Source organism: Castor canadensis, chromosome 1 (genome assembly GCF_047511655.1).
Source record: "Castor canadensis chromosome 1, mCasCan1.hap1v2, whole genome shotgun sequence".
NCBI lineage: Eukaryota > Metazoa > Chordata > Mammalia > Rodentia > Castoridae > Castor > Castor canadensis.
In genome coordinates this window covers 190207904-190230825 of record NC_133386.1, presented here as the reverse complement: position 1 = coordinate 190230825, position 22922 = coordinate 190207904, and the positions used below count along the sequence as shown (strand labels likewise).

Below are 22922 nucleotides of genomic sequence, written 5' to 3'. Positions count from 1 at the left end.
AGATAAAAGATAGAGGAATAGATAGGAATAGATACATAAAAGATAGCAATGACACTATGGAAAAAATAATTTTCAAAGAAATTTTTACAGGGTGAAGCCTGCAAAAACTGGACCCTATACAATTTTCCTATCTCTGTGTGATATATCAGATTGGTTCCACTACATTTTATTTCTTTAATGGGTCAAAAATAGATTGAGATAAGCGGTAAGTGTTATTGAAGCAAGTGAATATAACTTCATTCTCTTACCAAAGGTTGTATTTAGTTTGAACTCTTCATTTATGTATTAGGTGCATACTCTACAGCTACTAATGGCGTACTGTTTTGGGCAAAGAGCATATAGTCTGTGGATAAGCTGTTTGGTTTCAAATCTTGACTCTATTGTTGTGTAATAACAGCTAAGTTGTTTCACTTCCCTTTCTGTTTCTTCATATGTAAAAAGGAATGATAATAATTAAATACATTTTACATGTTTTTGATCAAAATTGAATTGATTAATGTAATACAATGCTTATAAAGTTTTCAGAATACAATAAGTACTATTGAAATGCTAGCTACTGCTATGTACTAAAATGCAAATAATAACAATTAAAAACAATATTTTGAAATCTGGAATATGTTGTTTGTAGAAGATCTTACACAAACACTACAATTATAAAATATTCTATTATTTTGAAAAATATATGATAATATATCATTGAAACACAGAGATGAGAGTATTTTATTTTTGTAGTATCGAGGTTCTTTTTTTTTTGTAGTGGGACTGGGGGATTTGAACTCAGGACTTCATGCTTGCAACACAGGTGCTCTACCAGTTGGGCTATACCTCTAGTCCATTTTGGTCTGGTTGTTTTGAAGATGGGGGTCTCTTCACCTATTTTCCTGAGCTGGCCTCAAATCTTCCTGAATTCAGCTTCCCAAGTAGTTAGGATTACAGGCATGAGCAACCAGTGCTGGGATAGTAGTGAGGTTCTTTGTGAAATGTAGATAAAAGAATACTAAACAAAGAAGGGATGTTAAACAGAGAAGGAAGAGAGAACATCTTCTGTTAGGAAAACTATCTAGAGATAGTGTTCATTTAAAAAATGACAATAAAGGTACAATTGCAAGACAAGACCAGTTGAAGAAGGACCTCAAACTCCCTCTAAGAATATTAGAATTGATGCTGTGTGTAATGGGAAAGTTTATATTTTAGGTAGAAATGTGCCATAATCAGATTTGCTTTTAGGAAAAATGACTAATTTATCTTTTTTCAATGTGCAGAATAGAGAAGACATGTAAGTTGGAGTAATTAAGGCAAGTCTTATTGAACAAACAGGCTTGGAGCTGGGCTTGGAAAATAAGTAGGATTCGAAGGATCAAGGGGAGGTCATTTTGGTTAAAGGAAATTCTGTGATTCAAGTGAGAAGGGTGGGCTTGTGGAATTGTGAGAGGATCCCCACTTAAGCAGAAGTTTAGTGGGTAAAAGTGTGAATGGTTGAGGGGACTCAGACTACAGAAGTCATTATGTACAGGAATTCATGATTTTCTTGGTTATTATTTCAAATTGTTGAACTAATTGGGAATGAAGACATTTGAATGGGGACAAAATTTTGCCTTTTAAAAAAACTGCCTCAATTACTGATAAATATGGTAATGGAGAAGGTGGCTTCTGTCTGTTACATGGGGAAATTCATAAAACCCACCTCACAATCAGGCAAATACATATACCCAGTCACTGAAGAATTGGCCTGCTTCACGGAGTTCGCTGTCCTTACTCCACAGTGATAGAGTCGCTCCTGAGGCAAAATAGGAAATGTGCTCTCTGCACATTTTACCTCAAGGGAAGGAAGAGAGAAAAATGGCCCACCTGTGCATTTCTAATCTTTCCTTCCAATTTCACTCCACTTCCCCCTTGGTGGGCTGGGGCTGGCTGGGAGTGTTATAGGTCGGCAGGACCCGCCACATAAGAGGAGATATCAGGAGTGGGGAACAAAGGTTCTCCCAGTAGCATCTACTAAGTCATGCACTGACAAATGATTAACAACCGAATCTTCTTAATAAAAAGCTCTGATTTGTAATGTTTGATGATCTCCAATGTGTAAATATTCCCACTTGGAGTGACTTCATGCTCCCAACCTGAGTGTGGAGTTGGAAAGAGATGTGTCTGAAGCCAGTGTGCGCTTGTTCCACGCAATACTTAACCATCAACTTGGAATATATTATTAGAGGTAGAGGACTGTATAAATTTGATATAACCATCAATTTGCTTCTTAAAACGCTTGTACTGATCTTCACTTCTACAACAGAGTATGGGACTAACTCTAATTCTAATACGAACCGTTGTGACTCTGTTGCCCTCAGTAACTCTCCAAGTACCAATCCTTCACTTACAGTAAAAACAATATTTCTTATGTTTTATGACATTTACTTGGTTATTATAAAGCTTAATGTCTTTTCATATGTATATTGATCTTTTTAACTGTTTTTTTTTGTGTATTGCCTGTTTATATCATTTGTTGATTTTCAACTAAGATAGAAGTATTATTTTTAAAAACAGATTTGAAAGTTCTTTTAAAACACTGGGATCTTGAGGTCTTCAATAATTTTATTTTTTACTACTAAATGTTTAATTCAGAATTTCTTTTCATGGAAGTGAAATACTGGTCATCAAATTTAGTTTTCTCCCCTCAAAATTTGTAATAATTGTTAATACCTTATTTCTACTTTCTTCAGATTTTTTTTGTGTGTGGTCTGGGGATTGAACTCAGGGCCTCAAGCTTGCTAGGCAGGTACTGTACCACCTGAGCCACTCTACGAGCCCTCTACTTTCTTTTGATAAATTTTTACACATAATTTTGTTAATTTCTGAAATTTATCTAATTATCTTTTCCTCATCCAATATCATTCATCATTTAAGCCACCAAAAATCAATATTTGAAGGACAAACTCACATTATTAATTTTTCCTTTCTTGAAGTGCTGGGGATAAAATTTAAGGTTTTGCACATTCTAGAAAAGTGCTTGACCACTGAGACACAACCCCAACTATTTACCATTTTGAGACAAGAGATCACTATGCACATAAGACCAGCTCAGGTGGGATATGAACTTGCTAATGTAGCACAGGCTGATCTGGAACACATGATCTTCCTGCCTCTGCCTTCTGAGTGCTGGGATTATAGGCATGTGAACCCATGCCTAGCATTAATCATTTTTTAAAAATAGCGTGTTTAAAGCTGTTAAACACATTTAATGAATAAAATTTAAAAATAAAGCTGTTAAACACATTTGAAGAATATTTTTCTTACATATGAATTTTCAAATAATTTGGTGAAATTATGAAGAAAAATTAATTGGATTTTAGCTGGGGATGTATATTTTTTAGATTAATTTAGGAGATTTGAAATTTATGGAGAACTAAAACATGATTTGTCATCTTGAGTTAAAAAGGTGATTTTGTACATTATTTTGTTGGTAAAAGCATGGTTTTCCATTAAAACATATATTCCTTTATCATCTTTAGTAGAGTTTATGATTTTCTCTTTGTGAGTATTTCACATTTTAAGTGCATTGTATTTGAAATAATTTTCTTTCTTATTGTATATTCAGGATCTTTATCCCCCTCCTCGCTCTCTCATTACTTTCTCTTCTTTCTTTTTTTAAAAAATTTGTGGTGCTGGTGATCAATCCAGTGCTTGTGCATCTTAAGTAAGCACTCTATCCATGATCTATAGTCCCGGTCTCTATATTTGGTATTTTTCAATTGTGGTTTACAACTTCTGATTCCATTTGAACTTATTTGTTGTTCCTTTTGGTTTGCAGTGTGGTTGCATTTTTTTCTCCTGGGTTTCCATTTTAGGGAGTTTGCTTGCCAGAAACAAGAACCCATTCAAATTAGTGTAGACAACATAGAATTTATTTGAGAAATACAGGGTTTTCTTAGCATCCAACTACACAATGGACTTCAACAGGGAGTGAAAAGTGAAGGATCAAACATAGTCTCTGAATTGTTGAGATGCCAGCATCTCCTTGTTTACTGCTTTGCATGCTACCCTATACTCATCTCTCAAAATTTAAGGTTCAGTGATTTTATTTCATTATCAATTTCTGCATGCATACTCATCTGAGGAGTTCTGACATATATTGATTATTTCTATTTCCCTCACTGACCTGTGTTTTATGTGGACTCTATTCCTTTTTGTTTGCATTTAGTCCTTCAAAAGCACTTAAGAGCCAGGTGTGGTGGTGTACACTTGTAATGCTGACACTAGGGCTGGCAGAGTAGTTCAAGTGGTAGAGTGCCTGCCTAGCAAGCATGAGGCCCTGAGTTCAAACCCCAGTACCTCCAAAAAAAAGAAAAAGAAAGCCTCCACCTGTAATGCTGACACTGGGGAGACTGAGACAGAAGGCTCCCTGGATTCAAGGCCAGCCTGAGCTTCAGTCTCTAGGAGTTGAGACTAGCTGGGATTACATACTGAGACCCTTTCCAAACCAAAAATAAAATTACAAAAAATTTTCAGTGTGAAATAAGAGAAAAGGGGAAACCCCCCCCCCGAAGTGAGGCTAAATTTTATAGCAGGGAATGAAAGTGTTCATATTTTTCTTCCTTATTTATCACGTGTAATATGTGGTGAAAAAATTTCAACCAGGACACCTTTATCTAGTGAATATTATTTTGAATTACATGTTAGCTAGAGGTCAGTGGTGTCACCTATGTGTCTTCTGTGTAATCTGGTTGGTATCTAGATATATAACACATTCTCAGTACAGATTTGCTTCAGGGAAGTCATCTAGAGAAAATTCTCCACTATCCTTTTGATAGTGTTTGTTGGTAAACAATCTGGAACCAAAACAAGCAGCTGGCCAGATCTTTGGGTTCTTCTAGTAGTTTGGTGTTGGAAGGTTTGAAAATAATTGTGGAATGGTGGAGAAAAACCAGTCAGTTTAACTTATCTGGAGTGTGAAAGCATTTGTCATAGAAGTATACTCCTTGAAGTTGCAGACTGGTGTAAAATGAGAACGGAGTAAATGAGGAAAGAAGACAGCATAGAGGACCTTGGGAGAGGTGAGAATTGCCAGAGAATATTCTCTAGTATAGTTTAGCTGAATATCATGTAATTCACGTTAGGCAAGCTTATGGTTCTTGAAGGCGATTGAATCATAGGGCTTTTACGTCATGAATGGCTTAATTTATTCCTGTATTAAGTAAACAGTGTGATTGTAAAAGAGAGGTCTCTGGCATGCTTATTCGGTCTCACCAGGTGATGTCTTCTTTCACTTCATGACTGAGCAGGACTGCTGCAAAGGCCTACATTATGTTTTTGGAGCTTCCAGTCTCCTGTGCCATATGTTATTCCTTAAAAATGATTAGTCTGTGGTATTCAGGTAGAGTAATGGAAAATGAACTAAGACATTCTCTGAGGCACAGAAAAAGGACCCAAAGAACCAAAAGTAGAAGGGTTCAAAAGGGATTCCCAAGAAGAAGAGCTACCAAAATGCAGTGAAGGTAATACCAAGGTAGGGCATTTAGGTGAATTATATCCCAAATTCAGAATACCCATGGTGAATTAGAAAGATCCAGGTCTGAAAGTTAGCAAGGCTGGATCATAGACCCAGAATTTACCACTTTTTGTGTGATTATGGGAAAATAACCATTTCTCTGATCTTCTATTTTCTGGTAATAAGATAATGTAAGGTCTCATGTTGGTAATATTTAGTGCTGAGTAAAAACACATTGACTAAACAAAAGATGCAGTGGTAAATGCATTATAAATTGGTTTCTGCTCTCTAGAGTGCTTTCCATGAAATGGATTGTGCTAAAATCATTGTTTTATTGCAGGATTCCCACTACTTGACACCCAGCACACGTGAATTAATCCATGGCCACTGCAAATAATATGACTGAGTTAATTTTCACTGGCCTGTTTCAGGATCCAGAGGTGTAGAGAGTGTGCTTCATGTTCTTCCTTCCTGTGTACCTGGCCACAGTGGAGGCCAATGGCCTCATTTTTGTAACAGTCAGTGTCAGTAAGAATCTGCATTCCCCTATGTATACCTTCCTCAGCTACCTGTCCTTGGTGGAGGTCTGTTACTCCTCTACTATTGTCCCTAAATTCATCACTGACTTACTTGTCAAGATTAAAACCATCTTTCTAAAGGGCTGTCTGGCTCAGATATTCTTCATCCTTTTGCTTGTGGTGATGGCCTATGACCGCTATGTGGCCATCTGCAAGCCCCTTCATTATATGAACATTATATGAGTCACCAATGGTGTCACATGCTGGTGGCTGGTTCTTGGCTGGGGGGCTTTGTTCACTCCATAATTCAGGTTCTCATCACCATTCCCTTGCCCTTCTGTGGCTCCAATGTAATTGACCATTACTTCTGCGACCTCCATCCATTATTCAAGGTTGCTTGCACCGACACTTTTGTGGAGGGGGTTATTGTGTTGGTCAACAGTGGGCTAATTTCTATCTTCTCCCTCCTCCTCTTGGTCTCCTCCTATGTCATCATCCTGTTCAGCTTGAGAAACCATTTTGCAGAGGGGAGGCGCAAGGCCCTGTCTACCTGTGCCTCTCACATCACAGTGGTCATCTTGTTCTTTGGACCTGCCACCTTCATCTACATGAGACCTTCCTCCACCTTCACTGTGGGCAAACTTGTTGCTGTGTTTTACACAGTCATCACCCCCATGCTGAACCCCATAATCTATACTTTCAGAAATGCAGAGGTGAAAAATGCCATGAGGAAGTTGTGGGGCAAAAGGGAGAGCTCAGTGATGGGAAAATGTTAAAAATACGTTTGTCTGATTATTGTGTGTTCTTGACATAGATTTTACTTTCCTTGGTATTTGTAAGAAGAACATGTATAATGACTTATTGTTTCTGACTTGTGATTTGCCTTCGTAACAATGACTCCTTGGTATCCTGGTGTACAGATGTCACATATCCTTGTTGAATATTGTAGAACTGATTTATTTCATGATAATCACCAGGATCACATGTATGTGTATGAATAATTGGATAGTTCAAACCAAGTGTAAATGCAAGCGAGAAATTTTTGACAAATGTTTTGAAAGATAAAATTACCTTACTCCCTTCTTCCTCCCCTGCTTCCCCCTCCCTCCCTTCCTTCCTCCTCTGCTTCCCTTCTCCCTGCCTTCCTTCGTCCCTCCTTTCCTCCCTCCCTCCCTCCTAACATTTATGATTTCTTGTATTGAATACATTCAACAGGTCCCATGTAGTTGTTATGAAATATTACTTAATTTCTGTCACCTGGAGTCATGTTACTGTGTTACAGAACATTTGGAACTTTTTCCTTTAGTTTCCTGCATCCCTGAACAGAGAACATTTTGACAATTTTTGTAAGTTAAAATAATTTCCTGTCCTTCTGTCTCTCCTTTCTATTCCTCCCTCCCTTTCTTCCTCCCTCTTTCCTTCCCTTTATCCTTGCTTCTCCCCCTCCTTCCTTTGTTTTTTCCCTTCTTATTTCTCCCTTTGTTCAACAATCCTCATGGTAACAACACCTATTTCATTTAGAACAGAAACCAAGTGAAGGAATTATCATGAGATATTTGGTGATGAGGATACCAATCTGATTTTTCTCTTCTAGTGTATAAAAGTGTGTCTTTGAGTTTCTCTATTCTGATTGACTCTTGGAATCTTGTACCATAGACCATCTGATACTGATGATCAGGAAAGTACTTGTACAATTTCAGTTCTTGTGATATGTTGGCACAAAAGATGGTCTTTGGTCTTAGAGTCCCCCTTACGGTGCCCAACATTCGTAAATGAAACTAATATCAAAATGACAAAGATTCTACCCAACAGTAGGGAAAGATAAGATCAGACATTTTCAAAAAAAGGAATCATTTTAATCTCATTCAGAAGTAAAAATACAGAATGTTAGAAAATGCCCATTTGTCCTAACTTGAAAATGAAGACATGGTAATAATTCAGCTACATATTTCTGCTACCAATCCATGTATGGATCTATTTCAAGTTAGTATGCCAAACATTCATTCCTTTAAATGTCTGTGAGTATTTCTGGTAAAGTGAGATTAGAGAGTCTGTGTCTTCATTGTTATTTCACCTTTCAGAATCTCCACATAACCCTGTAGTCCCCAGCATTGTGAACAGTTTAGAGAATATCATTCAAGTTGACTCCTTTGGCTTTGAATAAACCCAATGCATTGAATTTGTCCACCTTTCTTGAAGATTAGGTGAACTAGTGTCTGTAGTTTTCCTGTAGGGGATGGTATGGAGCATGTTAGGTGTGCTATATGCCTTGAAGATTGTCTCCTTCTTCTGTAAGTATTGGCTCAATATTTAGTTGAATAGTGTTTGTAACTGCACCATAAATCTTCCTCATTTTATTTGGAGTGTCCATTAATCATATCCATCAGTAGCTATTGTTAATCCCAGAGGAAATGTGCTTGTTGTGTCAGGAAGGACATTACCTTTCTTTTTGAAATGGCAAAATGCTTGTCCTTACAATCTAGGTGAAGATTACTGCTCTTAGAAGTTTTTTTCTGACCTTCCTCCTCCTTGGATAGAATCAGGTTTTTTTTCCATAGTCATTTTACACTTATGACATCATTACCCTATCACATTCACTGTAATTATTTACATGTTTTTCTCATTAGACTGTAAGCTCTTGAGGGCAGGGCTATCTGTTTTCCCCTCTTCCTGCAGCTCTGTATATGATGCATGTCATCGATGCTTCATAAGTACATGTTGAATAAACAACCCTTGAGACCTGGGTGAAATTCTTGCTAAATCAACTCATAGATTCTTCTTGAACACTTTCATTGTTGGTTCTTCATCTCTTCTTCATAAAATTTTAAGAGCTCAAGCTCTGATATTCCTTAGGTTGTTAAAATTGCCTGTCAACCACAATCCAAGATCCAAGTTACCTAACTTCCCAAAATAATTATTTTTGCCTAAATTTAATAAAACTATCACTTGAGTGAAAGTCATATGATTATTTTGAATATCAAATCAGATAATACATGAGTAAATATTTGTGGAAAGAAAATGGTTCAGAGAACAGGGCTCTCAATAAATATTAATCACCACTCCTGCCCACCATCAATATCGTATTGGTCATATATATTACTCAGTGTGATGTGTGTATAACTTCTAACTCTGTTTTTCTGTCCTGTATATTTATTCAGCATAGGTCCTGATTCTGCCTTAAAGTTTTCAAGTGCTAGTTGGCAATTTTTCCCCTTTGAGACTTCTTGGAGGGACAGTAAACATGCTTTTTTATTGAATTCCTTTCAAGTGCATAATAGTACCTTGCTTGTCATAGGGATTCAGTTAATTGTTTGTTAAATCATATTGACTGTAACATAGTCTCCCCATTATTTTTTATTCTGGATGCTTTTATGTTTTGGTAAGATATTTTATATCCAAACCTAAACACAGTGGAGCTACCCTGCCTTCTCTGGATACCTTGCATGCATTAAAGCAGGCTAGGATGTTAGGATTCTGACCATGATAGGGTCCCTTACTCATGTATAGATTTGATTTCCTTACTGTAGGCTATGGACAGAACATTATCAATGACTTCTGAGTAATGGAGAACTGCACAGGTTGGTAACATGTACTCTATCTGAACTGTCAAAATTCTCAGGGATTACCTCACTTTCTGAGGGCTGAGATGTGGTGGGTCTGTTTAAAGCTAATTACTCATTTTGATCTGATCTCACTTCAAAGAACACAGAAATTAAAGGAAAGCAGGTTATTTCCCCATTTTTAAGTGTCAGAGAATGTTATGAAATATTTAAATGTGTTTCTAATTCACAGAATCACTAATAGTCTAATTTTACCATTTTAGTCTTTGAGAGACTTCTCAGCTACAGAATTTTATTTATATTTCAGGGGGCAAGAAATAGAAAAAGGAAGATAAGTTGATTGCTTTGGATTTTTGGCAATTCTTCTAAGGGGCCACTTAGTACTTTTGTTTTTATCTTATTTGCTAACAACCACAAGGCCACTCTCAATTGTAAAGCAGGCTGGAGACTCTAATATTTGATTCTATGTGAAATGTATTGCTGTAAGAATCAGGTTTCTGCTCTATCTCTAAGGAGGAAGGGGAGAAGTGATGTAAGTATGGCATGTAATCTTGGGATTTTTGTATAATTTTCCATGTGATTAAAAGTTTTTCTTAAACATGATTTATAATGGTGGGTTCTACCACAGAGTCAAATTATAACAGAGATTATTTAATCACCATTTTGAAGGCTTCAGGCTTCATTTGAGAATTTACTTAAAATAAAATAAACAAGAATTTATTCAATGTGACTGAACATAACTTACAATCTGGCTTAGATCTAAGTACAAGGAATGCAATGGCACACAAGACTGAGAGTGTCACTTTATGTAGGTTACAAGGCATTTAACCTGTTTTTTGAAGCTTTTATAGTTTAGGTCAAGGTTGCCAATAGAAGTTTTTCTGATAATGGAGATGTTTTTCATCTGTGCTAATACATAATAGCTTGAGCCTCATGGCTACTGGGCACTTGAAATATATCTAATGTCATTGAGAAATGATTTTTCATTGAAGTGAATTTTAAATAACCAAAATCTAAACTTAAGTATACAAATGCCATTAGTGGCCATGAAACTAACTCATATGTATAAGGATTTTCTAGTGTTTACTTCTGCTTCAAACATGTAGTTAACAATCAGGGTCAGGAGTACATTCCTCCTGTCCAGTATCCCAGTGACTTTATGGATGACTGACTCTGATTGCAGGATCTCATTAACCAGCTCTTCTGCTCATCCTCAAATGGTTGCTTGCTCATCACCCAAAGCCACATCACAGGTGGTTGGGAGAAGAGGCACCGGCAGCAGCCATGTGCCATGCCCAGTCAGTCCTCCTCCCTGATCTCTCCACCCTTACTTAAAGAATAGACTTTTAAGGCCTGTGCAATTTCTTGTGTCATGATTAACCACTTTGTTGAAGGACCTTTTGTAGCACTGGGTACAACTAAATATTCCCTCTTTAAACAATAACTTCCCTTCATTTCCATGACACCTTTCTCTCTGGTTGCTTTTCCATTAGCCACTCTTTCTCAGCTTCCTTTTCTGTTTCCTTCTCATTTCTTCACATTCTAAGCCAGTAAGCATAGAACTTTATTCACAACCCCCTGTTGTAATTCTCAGTTTGTGAAGACACCTCGTTGTAGCTCTCAAAAGTATTCATGCATCGATGACTCTCAGACATATATACCTCTAACTTGGGCCTCATCCATGAACTTTGTTATGTGTATTCACCTATCTAGTCAACAACTTGGCTGGGAAATTTGAAACATAACTTCATTTAACACATCCCAAATTAAAGTTCTGATCTTCCCTGCTCCACACTTTCACTATAGTTATGCCTATGTGAGGATAAAGAAAGTCTGGCCTGACTGATTAATCAAAAAAAAAAAAACTTGGAGGTATTCTCAAAATTTTCTTCCTCTTTCTTAGTCAAAACACCAGCAAATCTTGTAGTTCTATCTTCAGAATGTACTCATAATCTGATCACTTCTTAAATTCTTCATTGTTACCACCCTGGCTCAATACCCTAATTTCTTTTTTTTCTCATTTATTCATATGTGCATACATTGTTTGGGCCATTTCTTCCCCTTCTCCCCCTCTCCCCTCCTTTTCCATTTTTTCCCCCACCCCCCTTGCTTTTAGGCAGAATCTGTTCTGTCCCTATCTCTAATTTTGTTGAGGAGAGCGTATAAACAATAAGAAAGACAAAACATTTTTGCTAGTTGAGATAAGGATAGCTATACAGGGAGATTCCTAGCATTGCTTCCATGTATAAACGTGTTACATTCTAAGTTGATTCATCTCTAGCTCCTGATCCCCTTCTCACATTGACATCTGTTGCTTTAAAGTTTCTGTATTAGTTCCTCTGCAGTGAGGATTTCAAATACTATCATGATTTTTGGGTTTGTTACCTATCCCCATACCTACCGTGTGTGCTCTCACCTTATCATGTGACCCAAGTCCAATCATATTGCTGTATTTGCCCTAGATCTAAAGTCCACTTATGAGGGAGAACATACGCTTTTTGGTCTTCTGAGCCTGGGTAACCTCGCTGAGAATGGTTCTCCAGTTTCAACCATTTACTTGCTAATGATAAGATTTCATTCTTCATGATTAAGTAGAATTCCATTGTGCATAAATACCACATTTTCTTAACCCATTTGTCAGTAGTGGGGCTGTTTCCCCACTATCTTGGCTGTTTCCATAACTTGGCTGTTGTGAATAGATGCAATAAGCAATAAACATGGGTGTGCAGATGCCTCTGGAGTAACCTGTGTTGCATTCCTGTAGGTCAATACCCTAATTTCTTGACTGGAGATGACCTTTTCTTGTTACCACCTATGAAATAATGCCCACCAGCACTTCCTGCCATTCTTAAGTGTTTCTTCTCTTATTCATAGGGCTTATTACAGTGTAAATTGCACACATAATCTCATTTGTTTATTTTCGGTCATATTTCCATTATGAGATGTCCTGTGGGAGATATGAAGGATGTGATCTTCATGAGTTGAGAGACTTTGTTTTTCACTGTTTAGTCTCTAATACCTAGAACAGTTCCTAGCACTGCAAGGGACTCAGTGGATAGATGAATGTGTGGATGAATGAGTGGATAGATGAATGCATATCTCCCACAGGAAATTCTTGTCATTTTCCATAATTGTGACCACAATCATCACTGACTAAGAAACAAAGTTATGAATAGACTAAATAACATTCTACATGAATATTACACATGAATACATGTTGGAATTGAAACATGTAATGAATATAGTCTAGGCTAACTCATTTTTATATAGAAGTGGAAATGGCATGGCTATAGTCAGAAAGTCAACTCTTGAATGAAGGGTATTTTTTACTTTGTTCACTCTGGTAAGTACTTTCAGTAGGCAAGTCTAGGCAAAAGCCCTATTCATATGTTAGGATTAACTTTGTATTTGTATCTTCTTCTTATTGGGTACAAAAACAATTTGGAAATGACCATAAAATAATTAAATTGAAACAGATTTTGAAGCTTTTCCCCAGTCATAGTTTATTTGACAAAGTTTCACTATAAGGAAAAGGAATTCCATGGAGGAATTTAGTCCCTTGATTATAGTGTGTTGGTAATTTATTATGAATAGTTCAAGGATCTCAGCATTTAATCACAACCTTTGGACTTTGTGTGTATGGTAGGATAGCTACATCCAAAACAGGATCTTGTAATCTCTGACTTTGCTCTGTTTATGGATTTTGTTTATTTCTTGAATATTACAAACCCAAGCACTAATTCTCATAAGATGTCCTGAATTTTCCTTTGTTGGTTATTTGTCTTAGACATCTACTTTGTTTTGTAAATGCTCTCAGGGCCATTGGTGATTTGTCTGTTGGGACAAAACCAGCCCTTGACTTGCAGTAGCAACAACTACCACATATCATAAAGACAGCCTGATATTTGAAAGAGCACTGATTTCTGAGCAACAAATTATTAGAGTATGGTTTTGGGGAGCCAATTAATATCTACCTCTGGTACCTCATTATAAGCATAAGGAATTACAATAATAGTTCCCTATAATCTTATAGCTCTCCTCTTAAGAGTTCCTTAGATGAGTGTGAGCTGGACTTGGTTCCCTGGGGTCTTCAGTAGTAATGTAGTGAATTCGCTCAAGGACTAGGATTTAAAGGGAAGAATCCAGTAGTTCTTTCCAGCCTAGTTCTCACAAACCTGAATATGTTCTTGAGTAGTAGTTTACTATGACTGAGTGGCTAACTTCATGCTGAATTGGGGACATATCAATTGTATTTGAAATCTTTTTTGTTCTATTTATTATTCCAAGGCAGAGCAAGAACATAGCAGCTCTTCTGACATAAGGTAGGAGACATGAATAGAAAAGTAAGAGGCAAAGTTTCTAAGCAGACAGATGATGTTGGGAACTTAATTTTTCTCTTATGGTCACAAAGGCTCATTTGTGAAATGAGGTGATTGTTTGAATCATTTTTGGGGTGGAGGAATGAATTTAAGGAATTTTTATTGTGTAAGTCTTTCCCAGAATTTGAATTCCTTGAATTACCATTTGGGACTCACCAAGTGGGAGTCCATGAGTGGCAAGGATATTTTATTACTTCACTCTCAGGTAAGGCACATTGGCATGTGCACCTTTCTCATATTTTTCTTTAGTTGCTATTCTTTGCATTCTATTGTGATACTCTGACCCGAAGTCCAGGGCTTTACTCATTGTAAACTCTACATGCTCACATATTGATTGTTGCCCTTATATGCTGGTCCCCTTATCTTTTTATGCTTCTTTTTAAGGACACATTGTGGGTAGAGAGTGGATTGTATTTCTCACCAATTAAGTGGGATCTATAGTGGGATTTGGTAATTGGGATTTGCAGAAAAGGACAGAGGAATAAACTCAGAAAAGACAGGGATGACATTGCAAAGTAGTTTTCAAAGAGGAAAGCTATCATATATTTCTCCTGTTGAGGATGGAACCAAGAAACACTGGATCTTACACAATTAATCAACCTCTGAGTGAAGTCTCAGATTGGTTCCAGTATATTTTGTTAATGAATGGGTTGAAAATAGATTGAGTAAAGCACAGATCAGAGGTTATGTAAGCAACTAAATATAATTTCAACTTTTTACAAAATGTCATATTTAACTTGAACTCTTCATTTATGTATATGTGCATACACTAAAGCTGCTACTGGTGTACTGTTTTGAATAATGGGCACAGAGTCTGTGGTTAAGCTGCCTCATTTTTAATCCTGGCTCTACTACTATGTAATCTTTGGTAAGTTAATTGACTTATCTGTTTCTTTTTATGTACAAAAGGGATGATAATAATTAGATACATTGACAAATTTCTCATCAAAAATGAATGAATTAATGCATACAGAGTTATTATAAAGTATGTGATGTACAATAAATACTATTGAAATGCTAACTATGACTGTATTAAAAGGAAAATAATAATGATTAAGAAAATATTAACAATTTTGAAATCTGGAATAGTATATTTTTTGTGGAAGATAAAACACATGCACCACAATTACTGAATAACCTGTTAAGTATTATGAAATATGTGTGACAATATGTCATAGGAACAGAAGGTGAGAGTATTTTATTCTTGTAGTAGTGAGGTTCTTTGTGCAGTGTAGAAAGATGGAATATTTAACAGAGAAGAATGGATAACATGTTAGGAAATCACTATGTAGTGTTTATTTGGAAAATGAGTATAAGGGTACAAAGGCAGGATAAGAGCCATTTAAGAAGGACTTTGAACTCCTAAGAATATTAGAATTTATTCTGTGAATGTTGAAGAAGTATTTTTACAGTGCTTGTAGTAGAGAAGATAAGACTCATTGAACAAACAAGACTAGGATTGTACTTGGAAAATAAGTAGGATTTGAGAGAATAAAGAGAGGATATTTTGGCTAAGGGAAATACTGTGCTTTATTTATGTATTTATTTACTTTATTATTGTTCTGGGAGTACATTGTGACACTTGCAGAAGTACATAGTTGAATTACCCCCTCCATCATTCTCCTTTATCCCCTCCCCCCTCATTCCTGGAATAGTTTCAACAGGTCTCACTTACATACATGTGTATGCAGTATTTGCATCATAATCATTCTCTCACACCTTTTCCCCACATCCTCCCTAATCCCACTGATACCAACTCTCCTAGATAGGACCTATTCTGCTTTTCTGTTCTCTGATTTTGTAAAAAAAAATTGATGTTGGGATAGAGGAGGATTTCCAGTGAGAATATAACCTGGTGTGATTTTGCTGGATACCATGTAATTCATGGTGGAAAATTTATGGTATTTGGAGATGAGGGTTATAGAAGGTTACAGCATGGTTATAAATGGGATGTCTCCTTGGCATGCTTGGTCTCTCTTACCATGCAGTATCTTTTGCCATGCCAAGTTCAGGAAGGACTACTGAACAGGGACCTGAATCAAGCTTTTGGAGCTACCAGCCTTTAGTACGATATGCTATTCCTTATAAATGACCAGTCTGTGGTCTTCAGGTAAAGTAATGGAAAATGGACTAAGACATTCCCTGTAGCACAGAAGAAGTAAACAGTAGTAGAAGTGTGTCAAAGGGATTTCCCCAAGAGAAAGAACTAACAAAATGCAGTGAAGATAATACTAGCACAGGGTATTTATGTGAATAGTTTTCCAAATTCAGAATACTCATAGTGAATTAAAAAGATCCATGGACAGAAAGTTATCAAGAATATTCAGAGTCTTAGAATTTACTGTTTTTGTGCAATTATGGGTAAATAATCATGTCTCTAAATTTCCATTTTCAGGAACTAAAAATAATATGAAGTCTTATATTGCTAATATTTAATATTGAATAAGAACACATTCGAAAAAAATTGAGTAGTAAATGTGTTATAAATTGGTTTCTGCTCTCTATAGTGCTTTCCATGTGGTGAATAAGTGAAAAATCATTGTTTTATTGCAGGATTCTCACTATCTGATGTCTAGCACACCTGAATTGACTCCATGGCCACTACTAACAATGTGACTGAGTTAATTTTCACTGGCCTTTTCCAGGATCCAGAGGTGCAAATAGTGTGCTTTGTGGTCTTTTTTCCAGTGTACCTGGCTACACTGGTGGACAATGGTCTCATTGTTGTGACTGTCAGTGTCAGGAAGAGTCTGCATTCCCCCATGTATATCTTCCTCAGCTACCTGTCCTTGGTGGAGGTCTGTTACTCCTCTACTATTGTCCCTAAATTCATCACTGACTTACTTGTCAAGATTAAAACCATCTCTTTAAAGGGCTGTCTGGCTCAGATATTCTTCTCTCATTTCGTTGGAGCTGCTAAGATCCTTTTGCTTATGGTGATGGCTTATGACCACTATGTGGCCATCTGCAAGTCTCTTCATTATATGAACATTATGAATCACCAATGGTGTCACATGCTGGTGGCTGGTTCTTGGCTGGGGGGCTTTTTTCACTCCATAATTCAGGTTCTTATTACCATTCCCTTGCCCTTCTGTGGTCCCAATGTAATTGACCATTATTTCTGTGACCTCCATCCATTATTCAAGCTTGCTTGCACTGACACTTTAGTGGAGGGGGTTATTGTGTTGGTCAACAGTGGGCTAATTTCTATCTTCTCCCTCCTCCTCTTGGTCTCCTCCTATGTCATCATCCTGTTCAGTTTGAGAAACCATTCTGCAGAGGGGAGGCGCAAGGCCCTGTCTACCTGTGCCTCTCACATCACAGTGGTCATTTTGTTCTTTGGACCAGCCACCTTCATCTACATGAGACCTTCCTCCACCTTCACTGTGGACAAACTTGTTGCTGTGCTTTACACAGTCATCACCCCCATGCTGAGCCCCATTATCTATACTCACAGAAATGCAGAGGTGAAAAATGTCATGAGGAAGTTGTGGGTCAAAAAGCAGAACTCAGTGATGGAAAAGTGATAAAAATATGTATGTTTGTTTAATATGTGTTGTTGAAATAAGTTTTGCTTTGATTAGGATTGGTAATAACATTAGCAACAAATTTAAAGAATTTATGTTTCTGACTTATGATTTGCCTTAGTAACCATGACTCCTTGGTATCTTGGTGTAATATTCCAAGGACAGATGTCAGATAGTTGTGCTGAATGTTATAGAACTGAATTCTTCTATGAGACTAACCAGGATCACTGGTGTGAGTAATTGGAAGGATCAAACCAAGTGTAAATGTAAACAAGAATATTTTGACAAGTGTTTTGAAGACAAAAATCACCTATTGTCCTTTGTATGTTCCTCTTTTTCTCCCTCCCTTCCATCCTTCCTTCTTTCCTTGTTCCTGAGTTCAAACAGTTATGGTAACAACCTATATTTCATTTAAAAAGGAAACCAAATAAAGGAATTATCATGGGATATTTGCCGGTGAGGATACCAATCTGATTTTCTCTTGCAATGTTTATATCTGTCTTTGAATTTCTTTATTTTGATTTATTTTAAAATTTTTATTACATTATTATTGTTGTACATTGTGACATTTACAAAAGTGCTTAAAGTATATCTTAGTTAAATGCACCCCTCCATCATTCTCCTTCACCAAACCACTGCCCCTTTTTGAATGGTTTTGACAGATCTCGTTTTTCCATTTTCATACTTGAGTACATAAATTTCCACCAAAGTCACCCTCTATCCTTTCCTTATATCCTCCCACTCTCATGGCTACCAATCCCCAGACAGGGCCTGTTTTACTTTCTTATTGTTTATTTTTGAAAAAAGACATTTGTTTTGTTTAAGATAGCTATACAGGGAGTTTCATTATGACATTTCCATATATATATGTATTATATCCTGAACTGGTTAATCTCCTACATTTTTCTCCTTTCTACATTATTCCTCTTTGTACAGTGATTTCAAAAGGTTTAAAAATTCTGTTGAATTTTTCTATTGTTCTTTTTTTAATTTTTAAAATTTATTCGTTTATTCATATGTGCATATATTGTTTGGGCCATTTCTGTCCCCCACCCCCAACCTCTCCCTTGTTCCCCACAACCCCCCTCACTTCAATCTCTATTCTTCTGATTGACTCTTGGAATCTTGTACCATAGACCATATGATTCTGATCATCAGAAAATTCTCTACATCTTCTGACATGTTGGCACAAAAAATAGTCTTTGGGTTTATCTAAACATTTTTCACAAAAAGGAAATAATTTTTAGTCTCATGTAGAAGTAAAAGTATAGATCATATCATGCTTATTCCATTAATGTCTGTATTTCTCTTGAAGTGAGCTGAGAGTTGTGTCTATGTTGTTATTTCACCACTCAGAATCTCCACATAAAACTGTAGTTCCATAGCATTGTGAGAAATTTAGAGAACATAATAAAATTAGCCTGTTTCAGTTTTGAAATTACAAACCCAATGGACTGAATTTGTCCACCTTTTGTGAAGATTAGGTGAACTAGTGTCTGTAGCTTTCCTGGAGGAGTTGGAATGGAGCATGTTGGGGATGCTATATGCCTTAAAGATTTTCTGTTTCTCCTGTCTGTATTGACCAATATTTAGGTGAATGGTGTTTGTAAGTACACCATAAATCTTCCTTATTTTCTTTGGTGTCTCCACTAACCTTGTCACAGTAGCTATCATTAATCCAGAGGAAATGTGCCTATTGTGCTATTGTGTCTGGAATGATTACCTTTCTTTTTGAGATGGAAAAATACTTTAAGTTCTTAAGATCAAGGTGAAAATTGCTTCCCTTATAAGGCCTTTACTGACTATCTTCCTCCTTGGGTAGAATGGGGTCTCCTTTCCATTATTATTTTACATTTATGACATCATCGCCCTATTATCTCTTATAATTATTTATATATGTTTCTCATTAGACTGTAAGCTGTCAAGGGCAGGACTATTCTTTGTTACTCTTCTTTGCAGCTGTGAATACCATGCATGTAGTAGATGTTTCATAAATACTTGTTGAATAAACAACCCTTGAGGCCTGTGTGCAATGTTTGCTAAGTCAACTCTCATAGATTCTTCTTGAACACATTCATTGTGGGCACCTATCTCTTCCCGTTAAAATTTTAAGAGCTCAAGTTCTGAAATTCCTTAGGTTGTTGTAGTAAGGTTGCTTAACTTCTCTGAAAAACTGCTTTTGCCTAAATTTAATAAGACTAACTCAAGTTTAAACTTCATAAGATTATTTTCAATATTAAATTTGATAATACATAAACAGAAGTATAAAACACAATAGAAGGCCACTGAGGCCACTCCATCAGACTAGAACAAGCAGAAGACAGAATCTCAGAACTTGAAGATGAAATGGAAATTCAAGGAAAAACTGAGGCTCTATTAGTCAAACAACTCAAGACCTGTGAAAGGAGTATGCAAGAACTCACCAACTCCATCAAATGACCAAACCTGAGAATCATGGGCATTGAAAAGGAGAAGAAGTATAAGCAAAAGGAATCTGTAACATATTCAATAAAATAATAACAGAAAATTTCCCAAATCTAGAAAAAGTTACAGGTACAGAAAACCTCCAGGACACCAAACAGACTTGACCAAAATAGAACTACTGCACAACATATTATCTTTAAAACAACAAGCACGGAGAACACAGAAAGAATATTGAATGATTTAAGAGAGAAAAAACAAATAACATACGAAGGTAATTCCATAAAAATCACAGCAGATTTCTAAACAGAAACCTTAATACCAAGAAGAGCATGGAATGAGGTCTTCTGGGCACTGAATGAAAATAACTTCAACCCTAGGATATTCTACCCAGCCAAACTATCATTCAAAATAGATGGAGCAATTAAAGTCTTTCATGATAAGCAGAAACTAACACAATATATGACCATCAAGCCACCACTAAAAGATTCTTCAAGGAATCCTGCACACAAAAAATGAAAGCAAGCAAAACCATGAAAGGACAAGCAGTACCAAACCACAGGAGAAGAAAAGACAATAAAGAAGAGAGTAACATTGGCTCAGCTGCACACAATCAAACTCTTAAACAACAAAAACAACTAAATGACAGGAATCACCACATACCTATCAATGCTAACACTGAATGTTAATGGACTTAATTCCCCCATCAAAAGACACCATTTGGCAAAGTGGATTAAAAGGAAGATCCAACAATCTGTAGCTTATGGGAGACCCATCTCATTGATAGAAATAAGCACTGGCTTAGGTGAAAGACTGGATGAAGATTTACCAAGCCAATGGCCCCCCAAAACAGGCAGGAGTAGAAATACTTATCTCAGACAAAGTAGACTTCAAACTTACATTGATCAAATGAAATAAAGAACACTCCATTCTAATAAATACTCCAAAAGGAAATAACAATTATCAACCTATATGCACCCAATGTCAATGCACCCATTTCCTCAAACAACTCTGAAGAACCTAAAACATATGTAGACCCCAACACAGTGGTAGTGGGAGACTTTAATACTCCCCCATCACCAATAGATAGGTCATCCAAACAAAAAATCAATAAAGAAATTCTAGAACTAAATCACACCACAGATCAAATGTACCTAGCTGATGTCTATAGATTATTTCATCCAATTTCTGCACAATATACATTCTTCTCAGAAGCCCATGGAACCTTCTCCAAAATTGATCACATCTTAGGGCACAAAGCAAGCCTCAGCAAATATAAGAAAATAGAAATAATCCCATGCATTCTATCTAATCACAATGCATTAAAAATAGAACTCAACAACAAAAACAACAGTAAAAACATGGAAACAATTGGAAGCAAAACAACACATTGCTCAATGATCAATGGGTTATTGAAGAAATTAAGAGGAAATTAAAAGGTTCCTGGATGTTAATGAAAATGAAATCATGACCTACCAAAACCTATGGGACACAGCAAAGGCAGTCCTAAGAAGAAAGTTTATCTCTATGACTGCATATATTAGAATGACAAAAGATCTCAAATCAATGTCCTAATGCTAAGTCTCAAAATCCTAGAAGAAGAAGAACAAGCAAATCCCAAAACAAGCAGAAAGAGAGAAATAATAAAAATAAGGGCTGAAATCAATGAAATAGAAACAACAAAAACAAAAAACATACAAAGAATCAACAAACAAAAAGCTGATTCTTTGAAAAAATAAATAAGATTGACAGACCCTGGCAAATTTGACTAAAATGAGGAGAGAAAAAAACCTCATCAGCAAAAAGGGAGATGACAATAAATGCCACAAAATCCAGGAAATAATCAGAGACTACTTTGACAACATGTATTCTAGCAATTTTGAAAATCTTGAAGAAGTGGACAGATTTCTAGATACTTATGACCATCCAAAGTTGAATGAAGAGGATATTAATCACCTAAATAGATCTATAACACAAAATGAAATTGAAGCAGCAATAAAGAGTCTCCCAAAAAAGAAAAGTCCAGGACCTGATGAATTCTATCAGACCTTTAAAGAAGAACTAATACCAACCCTCCTTAAACTGCTCCATGAAATAGAAAGGGAAGGAACACTGCCTAACTCATTTTATGAAGCCAGTATTACACTCATCCCAAAACACCTCCAAAGGAGACAAAGACACTTCCAAAAAGGAGAATGATAGGCCTATCTCCTTAATGAACAACAATTCAAAAATCCTCAGTAAAATAATGGCAAACTGAATCCAACAACAAATCAGAAAGATCATTCACCATGAAAAAGTCAGCTTCATCTCAGGGATGCAGGGGTGGTTCAACATATGGAAATCTATAAATGTAATGCAGCACATTAATAGAAGCAAAGACAAAAACCACTTGATCATCTCAATAGATGCAGAAAAAGCATTCTACAAGATCCAACACCAGTTCATGATAAAAGCTCTAAGAAAACTAGGAATAGAAGGAAAGTACATCAACATTGTAAAGCCTATGTAGGACAAACCTATTGCCAACATCATACTTAATGGTGAAAATCTGAAACCATTTCCCCTAAAATCAGGAATGAGACAAGGGTGCCCACTATCTCCACTCCTATTCAACATAGTACTGGAATTCCTAGCCAGAGCAATTAGGCAAGAAGAAGAAAAAGGAATACAAATAGGTAAAGAAACTGTCAAAATACCCCTATTTAGAGATGATATAATCCTATACCTTAAAGACCTAAAAAACTCTACCCCAAAACACCTAAACACCATAACATCTACAACAAGGTGGCAGGATACAAAATCAACTTACAAAAATCATTAGCTTTTCTATACACCAATAACTAACAAACTGTGAAAGAATATATGAAAACAAATCCATTTACATTAGCCTCAAAAAACTCAAATACCTAAGATTAAACTATACAAAGGATGTGAATGACCTCTATAAATCCCTGAAGACAGAGATGGAGGAAGACTACAGAAGGTGGAAAGATCTCTGGTGCTGATGGATTGTAGAATCAATCCATCTACATATT

General features: G+C 36.3%; 1 protein-coding gene and 1 pseudogene across 1 annotated transcript; both read left to right on the top strand.

Annotated features, from left to right (window-relative positions):
- Window positions 1–5859: 5859 nt before the first annotated feature.
- Window positions 5860–6773, top strand: LOC109678884 (olfactory receptor 4B13-like; annotated as a pseudogene).
- Window positions 6774–16530: 9757 nt separating this feature from the next.
- On the top strand, window positions 16531–17700 carry LOC109678882 (olfactory receptor 4B13-like). The gene has a single exon (XM_020154284.2). The coding sequence runs from the start codon at window positions 16531–16533 to the stop codon at window positions 17461–17463; it is 933 nt and encodes a 310-aa protein (XP_020009873.1). The 3' UTR covers window positions 17464–17700.
- The last annotated feature ends 5222 nt before the right edge of the window (window positions 17701–22922 follow it).

What these genes read in the sequence shown, in the direction of transcription:
- LOC109678882 (XM_020154284.2), top strand. Translation starts at nt 16,531, where the DNA reads ATGGCCACTACTAACAATGTGACTGAGTTAATTTTCACTGGCCTTTTC.